This window comes from Chelon labrosus (assembly GCF_963514085.1).
Source record: "Chelon labrosus genome assembly, chromosome: 15".
NCBI classification, from domain to species: domain Eukaryota; kingdom Metazoa; phylum Chordata; class Actinopteri; order Mugiliformes; family Mugilidae; genus Chelon; species Chelon labrosus.
The window spans coordinates 13,476,347-13,484,944 of record NC_140348.1 but is presented as its reverse complement, the minus strand read 5'-3'; the positions used below and the strand labels follow the sequence as shown (position 1 = coordinate 13,484,944).

The 8,598-nt window shown below is 41.4% G+C and overlaps 1 protein-coding gene across 2 annotated transcripts; it reads right to left on the bottom strand.

The window, feature by feature from the left end:
• Positions 1-246: 246 nt before the first annotated feature.
• plek (pleckstrin) lies at positions 247-6,141 on the bottom strand. Of its 2 annotated transcripts, XM_084562473.1 has the most exons (9): positions 6,018-6,141; positions 2,690-2,845; positions 2,354-2,535; positions 1,878-1,969; positions 1,578-1,762; positions 1,372-1,476; positions 1,068-1,151; positions 883-952; positions 251-767 (listed from the first exon to the last, which is right to left on the bottom strand). In XM_084562473.1, exons 1-9 carry the CDS (start codon positions 6,057-6,059, stop codon positions 628-630), a joined length of 1,056 nt encoding a protein of 351 aa, XP_084418599.1. In that variant the 5' UTR covers positions 6,060-6,141; the 3' UTR covers positions 251-627. The 2 variants fall into 2 exon arrangements, with proteins under 2 accessions (XP_084418598.1, XP_084418599.1); XM_084562472.1 differs by lacking the exon at positions 6,018-6,141 and having other exon boundaries at positions 247-767; positions 2,690-3,021.
• Positions 6,142-8,598: the final 2,457 nt, after the last annotated feature.

Genomic DNA, 8,598 nt, shown 5'->3' with positions numbered 1-8,598 from the left:
GTGAAGGCAGTGCGTGTTTCAGAGTCGGTTCACGCTGAGGAACTGAGTGTGCTGGTGTGATAGCTCTAGCTATCTGACACGTTTGACAGACAGGAGAGTGAGGAGGAAATCAGAGAAACCACAGCTGAGTGAATAATAAGCCTGAAAAAAATTCTCTTTCCTTGTAATGCCCCTTCTCCGCCTTGTTGCATTTTAGATTATGTTGCAAGATCTGTTTTAGGTTTGTGGCTTTATGAGACTGTCTGCTCATTGTTCTACACTGAAGCACATTTATAGACACATATGACTACCAAGTACAACTAAGATATTTTTATTTCACCATATTTTTAGTCCATTATCATTTTGTATCTGCTTTATAGTGAAGAACTCTCATATTGTTAAAGTTAAACAATATAACCTTCATTATTTCTTTATTAGTCACATGGTGCACAATACATTTTATCACTAGTTTGATGGTGTGAGTGAGACTTGCCAGTAACTCTAGTATGAATTAAAACAGCATGAATAGTTTAGTTTAGTTTAGTTTGGTTTCTATGCTTAGCAGTAATTGAACATCTATCAAACTTGTACAGTCAGGAAGTTCAGCTGTGGCTGACAGATATTCCCCCTGCTGCTCTACCATTCTTTTTATTTTCCACTTTTCGACACGGTCTGTATCGCTTTGATCCACTCCTTCCTTTCCTCTGTGGTAGCAGCTTGGAAGAAGTAGTGGACCTCATCTGAGGTGATGATCTCGAAGAGGTTGCCATCGACGTCGTATTTCTTGGCTGACGCCGGGGAAAGGACAAAGAGAAGCAGTCAAGAAATGGTATATATTTTCCGATCACAGTTTGTCACACTGCGGAAGCAACATGTGCATCCTGTGACAACAGGCTCACCCACCATCAGGCACAAACTCCACAGCTGTGACCACAGCCCCACGTAGATGGATGGAGCCCAGGGGATCATCACCCTGGTGAAAAGATAGGAGACAAGGAGAAGGATAAAAAAATATGATCAAGAAAACATGTGGATGTGGCCAGTTGTCTGTTTATTATGAGCAAGGTTGTACAAGTCAGTATATTTACCTTTGTAGGATCGTAGTAATGGATGTAAGCGGGGTCATCTCTCAGTATGAACTTTCGCACCTTCCAGTTTTTTCTCCTGTGTCCCTGTGACAAAAATACACAATGTTCTTTATCAGATTTAGTGACATAACTAAACAGCGAGCTTAGCCATGCATCAAGCACGTGGACTTCCTGTTTAAGTGAAAGTGACAACAAGGTTACTGTGTTACATCTCCATGATTATGTATGACACAGAAAAATGGCTTTGTCACACGCCTTGTGAATTAATGATGAAAAAGCATTTGTGCTACACAAACAGAATCACCTGCTTAAGTAAACATCCTTGTTTTATGATGTTCCCTCTGAATTCTTCCTTGACAAGCACATCTTCATCACTGGAGTAGCCTTCGCAGAAGAACCCACTGTCTGCCTGCAATCCCAGCCATGCACGCAAATTTATCAAATGAAATATACATATATATATATATATAAAACATTTATGACGAGGATACAACCCTCAGCTGAACTTACAAAGTAGTAAAGAGCTTTTGTGTCATCTAAGAAAGTGGTTTGCTCCGCACTCTCCGCACCCTCCTTTGACAGGTCACCTGCAGGCTGAAGAAAACCCTCATTCAGGAGCCCTGTTGCTAACATGAGGGCCTCGGGCCTGTTCCTCGCTTTCTCCTTCGAAATGAGCCACTCCACCGCTGTCGCACCTGTGGAAAAAATAGGGGGAAACAGTGGAAAATGATGAGAAGAATGCAAGATGACAAAAATAAATAAATCTTCCACACCTGTGGCATTACTGTAATAAATCGAAGACTGAAGTACCAGTGAAGCAGTGGTTGAAGACTCGATTATCCTGCTCCAGCTTTAACTCTTTCACTCCGTCATCCTGGTCTTTCATCAGTGCGTACAGCTCACTGAGAGAACACAATGTAAACGAGGCCATTAGTTCTTGCCATTCTACCGTTCTATCGCTAATCACAAGCATTTGTCCAAGCTCACACTAGTTTGGCGTTTGTGGCTAACTGCAGGCCTGTCAAGCTTCAGGTTCTCTATTCCTGCTGAACTAGTATGCACAAGGCTTTACCTTTTTGCTGTGTTTCATTAAAATCCAATAGCAAAAGGTCAAAGGATCGAATGCAAATTGCACATTTCTGCAGTTCTGTGACTTACAAGAGTTAGCAAGACCATAGATTACGACTGATTGTGGTTTGTTTTAACCAGGAAGTGCAGGGTTTAACCAAGGGTGGACTGAAATCAATTTATTAGTTTCAGGAAGAGGAAGACTTTTCTGCACTTACGCGAGGTTGACCGCGTCAGGCAGGCGAATGGAGCGTCTTGTGGACTTTCTGGCGAACCTTTTCCCACCCTGTAGGCAGGTGATGACTCTCTTGATGTCCTTGACCCAAAACTCTCTCTCCTCCACATGTGAGGCTTGGAAGAAGTGATCCTGCTTCTTGTCTGTGGTGATCTTGAAAACCAGCTTAATAAAACAAACATATATTTTTTTCTGTCAGTTAATCAGTATATAGGTTTAACTGTAAACATTAATTGTAGCCATGAACTAGATGTTCTGTCAAAACATTCTCCTACAGGACTAGCATTATAATCAATGGGTATACGTGGCACACTCTTACCGCCCTCTTGCTAAAATCCTGACAGGGGGTGATGAGTGTGGCTCCTTTTAGCGGGATCATTCCTTTTGGAGAACTGTCTGTCTTCTTTTTGTAGAATTCCACCCCATCTTCTGACAACACCACCCACACTGCCCTCCAGGAGTTTAGTACTGTACCCTGCAGATCAATGAGACAGATGCAGAACTGTAGGCAGCATTGAGCAAGAGTGCAAAGAAACTGTCTGTAGTCATGCATGCATGCACATGTTGAACATTAGGTGAATATTTCACATCTTCACTTATGTCATCACTGTGGGTGCTTGTGTCTTGGTGTGCTAACATTCTCTCACTAGTCATAATATAACCACCCGTGATAGTACCACACATTACATGTTCAACCCTGACTTTTCTTGAATTCATAGTGGAGAGCATTCTCGTTTCACTTTGTTTTGTTTCACATTCAGACTGTCTCAACATGAAGTGAAAATTACAAAAAAAAAAAAAAAACAGGCTTAAAATGGAAAGCTGGCTGCTGCCATCAGATTAAGCCTGAGAATGCAGAAATGAATCTACAGTTGTGGCAATAAGCGCGGGGAGGAGGAATCATTGACTCTGGCTTTTCTGGGCAATGACCTTGGCTTTCTGAAATGCTACTTCAGTTGGTTTAGTTTTTAACTAAACCAACTATGACACGCAAATTCGTGAAGCTAGGGGCAGCCGTGGCCTACTGGTTAGCACTTTGGGCTTGTGACCGGAGGGTTGCCGGTTCGAACCCCCCGACCGGTAGAAGAAAGCGGCTGAAGTGCCCTTGAGCAAGGCACCTAACCCCTCACTGCTCCCCGAGCGCCGCTGTAGCATGGCAGCTCACTGCTCCGGGTTAGTGTGTGCTTCACCTCACTGTGTGCTTGTGTGTTCACTAATTCACGGATGGGATAAATGCAGAGACCAAATTCCTTGTATACACAAGTATACTTGGCCGAGAGACACTTAATCTTAATCTTAACAAACTGTTATCCTGTCGAGCTTGCATGGTAGCCTGCGCCACTGGACACTCTTAACTCCCTCTGAATGCAGAAGAGTGGCTGTGCTTAACGTAAGGTCACCAAAAACACCAAACAAGAATATTCAATAAGTCATTGCTCCTCTTTTAAAACAATACTGGTAAATGTGACAGAAATGAACATACAAGTGACATTTTATGTGGAAAAAGTAAGCCTACCCTTGTCTAATGCCAGTGATTATAGGCTCCTCAGGAAGTGAGAGGCAGAAGCTGTCTTAAGTGAATCTGAACTGACTGGCATCATTATGCCAAGATCTAAAAAGCTATCTAAGGCCCATGAAACTGGAAATTGATATATTTGAAATAAATTATTCTAATGCAAGGGAAGTCATCTACAAGTGGTACAGATTTAAAATGCCACTTTGCTCAGGACTGTCCGTCCCAATGAAGTCAGATATGACTTCACAGGGAAGGGCAGGGCAGAAAAAAAAAAATAAAAAAAAGAAGTGAATTCTGCATTTGAAAGTAGTGTGTCACCATAAAGGTCATTTCTGCTAAAGGACATCACTTACGGAGGCTTAGAGTGTGCTTGCTATAACTATCACATCTGTTGATATTTATGTTTAGTAACTGGCTGAAATGTGTTCCGTGTCGTGTTCAGCTTCGTCTTTGTACCGTTTCAAGAGGAATTTTCTTTCTCAAAGTAAGCTCAAAATGCCCACGGGATGTACTGTTTATGTCACTTAATATGACAAGAAAAGGAACCAGAGATCATTTAATTTAGGCAGTAAGGGTGTTATTAGTAATGTTATTAGTAACTAATTTTATTAGTTCTTCACATTCTCATTAAAGCACCACTGGTTCCACTATTTGAACCGACAGACATGAACACAAACCACATTGTCCGCAATACAGTGCACATGTACCCTCTCTGATTTTGAAAGTAATTTCCATGTATTTGCATGCATATATAATCTCACTGACTTCTGCTCCCACTAGCATCAATGCCGACTGGGTCTTTTCTTATCTTATAGAAAGCCCAACAACGAACACCCAAAAGTCAGGATCCTGTACCCCGCTCTTCTTGTGGCGCTCATCCCCCACACAGTTTTTGTTCCTCCTGACAAAGGAAAAAATAGCCACAAATATATGGTTTCATTTTTAATAAGTGCAAGTGGGTGTGTGCGGGAAACAAGTTCAAGCGCCAGATGGATCATTTCACTGCGGACACACTGTGACACGCTGATATGATGAATGCACGATACAGTATGGAGGTCTGTCTGTCAGACAATACCTGATAATAATAAGAAAATTATAATTAATTAATTCTGAAATACCATTATGTTAATCTGTATGCTTGAAATAAACAGCTGAAAGTTACTTGGCTCACATGCATCTTTCATTCATTAAGTTTATTTTTTTGACCCGCTTTTCACCTTAAGTGTCATATTTAATGACATTTCATTGGCGCTTTAGTTGTAATTTATAAACAGAGACATTATGGCATTAATGAACCATTTTTTCTTAAACCTAATCCAACTTTATGCATGGCCACCGGAACAGCTGTGGCTCTGTTCACAGCAACCGTACTGTCATCAGATTGTTCAGAAGATAACATTTTCTGTGATGTACCAATCATCTTTAAAGACGAAGAAGTAACACTTTAGTTACTGCCATCCACACTGAATTAAAATGTGTGTGCATCACAATAAAGATTAAAAAAAGGGGTAGTGAATAAATGGTGACACTCAGTTCAAACAAAATAAAAGGAAGAAAACTGAGCGCACAAGAGCAGTTTGTAAAAACACCTCACCGACGTGTCGCTGACATGGCAGGTGTGCAGAAACAAAAAGTCACACTTGGCTCTTTCGAAAAAAAAAAAAAAAAAAGGTGTGCGATGAAGTGTATACATGTGTAAAGCGGCAACTTTCTCATGGCAGTTAAATTCCAGTTTTCACACTGGTAGCAGCTAGTGAACTTTGCATTGTGCGTGTGCCATGTAGCCTGTATAGGCCAGGAAATTGTCTGACCTTTGACTGGATTTAACTTTCATGACATTCTTAGTTTTTTTTTTTTTTCTTTTCTTTCATGTTTTACTCTAGACAGAAGTAGGAAGTTTCTGTTGCAACTGTACAACAGAAGTGAGTGCTGTTTATGTAGCAACGTTCGGATGGCTTGCACATACTATGTATTCCTCTAAACTCTGGTCTGATGTGGAACATTTTAAATTCGTTTTAAATTTTAAGTATGTCTTGATTATAAATGCTGCAAATATTTGTTGCAGTACCAATGAAGTTCCATATAATCTACACAAAGCAATACCTTGAGGTAGTTATTATTTTATTCTTACCTTTTTGACCAAGTATCCCTCTCTGATCTCTTGTGGCTCCATTGCTTTTGTTCCACTCCGCTGCTGATGACTGAAGCTTATCACGGTTTAGTAGGTAACGAAAGCTTTACCCCACCCACTTCAGTTAGTCTACTCTCTCTCTCTCTCTGTGTCTCTCTCGCACTTTTATGAAAACCACTAACGCAAACACAGACGCACAGGCAGGAAGTTGCGCTGTTGGGTGTGTGACTGTGCTGACTGGTCAACCAGCTTCCTCCTCTCTGAGTTATTATTAGTCACAGCTCCTGCTCGTCAGTTAGGGTTGAAACGAGAGAAGTTTGCAGTTTTGATAAAAAAAATAATAAAATTTACTGGAACCAGATGAGGCTGAGCTGGGGAAGAAACCTAAAGAAGCACGATGTCTTCCCATTTTTTTTTTACTTGTCTCTTCATTCACTTCCACATGTTGCTTTGATGCATTTTATACCTTACATGACAATACTTGCTTCTGTGTAATGGAAAAAGAAGCTTCCTTTGTCTGCTGAGTCAATACAGTCTGTGCATGCTTTGACGCTCCAGTGAAGCTTATGAGTGTTTGGGTGGATCTTTATATTTCTTGCGATTTTGCCATATAAGGTTTGCCATGTTGTGTGATGGCTTGTTTCCTTTGTATTGCTGTGAAAGGTATCTAAACTAAAACTAAAAGCCCAGTGTGGGAGTGCATCTTGACCCACTGCGTTCATCTACTCTATTCTTAGCTAAAATATGAGTAGCTATGAGCGGTGGGCGCGTCACACCCTCCGATCCGAGTCAGATACTGGTTGACCTATTTGTGGAAAACAAAGGTTCCTCTTTTCCGAATTGCTCAATGTTCCTGCGGCACAGTGCACCGTGGTTGCTGCAGACTACAAACGCAGCGCAGTCTAGTTTATTTATAACTGGTTTTAAATAAATGTATGTAAAAAGGTGCATAAACCAGCAGTTCTCAGAAACGGAGCCACAGTGAACACTGGAGTACACTACATATATTATCTTTTTATTCACCGTAACACTGGTAACGGCTAAGTTCAGCGGAACTTACTCACTCCTTATCAGCGAATGTGTCATGTGGCTTAACAAACTGTAGACATTTCATTCCGTTAAAGGAAGCCTTGCCATCCGTTACGTCAGTTCTTCCCATTATCAGCTTCAGTGGAATCACTCTAGATGCAACAACGTAGGGATGAAGCAAGGAACATGTTTAAATTATTCCGAGATCCCTCACAAAGACTCTCTGCATACTTTTTTTTTATTTTATTTCAGAAATGATTAAACATAACAAGATTCTTCGCCTTATTGATCTACATGAAGCAGCTTCCTGTGTGCACATAAAAACAGTCAATATCTGCACAGTAGCACGTTCCGATGCTCTATGTGATCAGTATAATGTGTTAGAATTGTGTAGGCAGTGTTGTTATGTTTCTTCTCAGTTCTGTTTTTATCAGAGGCTTTGATGCAGCTCAGTGGCCTTTCTGCATGTGATAATGCTGTTTTGCAGTGACGTGGCTTGAAACCCTTGTCCTGGTTGTGGCGACAGGGAGGAGACCCACTAACAACATCCGTTTCAGTGCTCTATTTTTGTAATGTTGTTAAGGTACCTCTAGAGGGCATAACAAGTACATTTTGAACAAAATAAGAAGAGCGACGTCAGGGAGAATCAGTGGACTGCAGTTAGGGGTTACCATAGAAATAAAAAAGAGGGTGTGAAAGGTAAAAAACTGTTGTACACTGATCAGTTATAACATTATGACCTCTTCCCTAATATTGTGTTTAATGCCAAAACACTTCTGACTCATCAGATAATGGACGTGGGTCTTCTGAGGGTGTCCTGTGGTATCTGGCAACAGAATGTTGTTAGTGGGGGCCTTTGGGTCCTATGGGTTGAGGGGAGGGGCCTCTGTGATACTTTATCAGTTTGGGATCTAGTGAATTTGGAGGCCAGGTCAACACCTTGTGCACCTTCATGTTTTTTGAGTTGTTCCTAAACCGTTTTTCGTGTGTGTATGCCCGTGTCAGGCTGCATCCTGCTGGGGATGGCTGCTGCCATCAAGGAGTGTCATTGCTATGGGGTGGGCGTGCTTCATCTGGCCGAGGGGGATGCTACATGTCTAAGTAACATCCACACGAATGCCAGGTCCGAACTTTTCCCACAGTGGTTTTAATGTTGCGGCTGATCGGTGCTGATGTAAACGCTGTTCAGAGGTATAAAAGTGATGCTAGGTTAACATGATTGATTTAACCGATTAGGCATTCATAATAAAGACAAACGCAAAGAAGTGCTGATAATTAGATCTCACGTGTCTAATAATCTCCCCCCTAATGGGACAAGCGTTTGAACTAACTGCTGCATTTTAATTAACCAGTGTTTTTATGGCGAGGCCATACTATGAAAAGTCACCTTCTGATGATGATCTCATTCCTATAAACACAGATCACCGGGATGTTCTCCGTGACCGTGGCATTTATCAAAAGGGACGCCGGCCACACTGTTGTCTGTCTACCATGAGTTATGCTTTTCTGTTGCCCATGATATGAATAAACATCAAGGGTGCCGGCGTTTATG

What these genes read in the sequence shown, in the direction of transcription:
- plek (XM_084562472.1), bottom strand. Translation starts at nt 2,923, where the DNA reads ATGCATGACTACAGACAGTTTCTTTGCACTCTTGCTCAATGCTGCCTA. An exon ending in AAGGATGTTTACTTAAGCAG is followed by an intron (nt 1,152 to 1,371) that starts GTGATTCTGTTT and finishes TTTTTGTCACAG; the next exon opens with GGACACAGGAGAAAAAACTG. An exon ending in TGTGGAGTTTGTGCCTGATG is followed by an intron (nt 768 to 882) that starts GTGGGTGAGCCT and finishes CCCCGGCGTCAG; the next exon opens with CCAAGAAATACGACGTCGAT.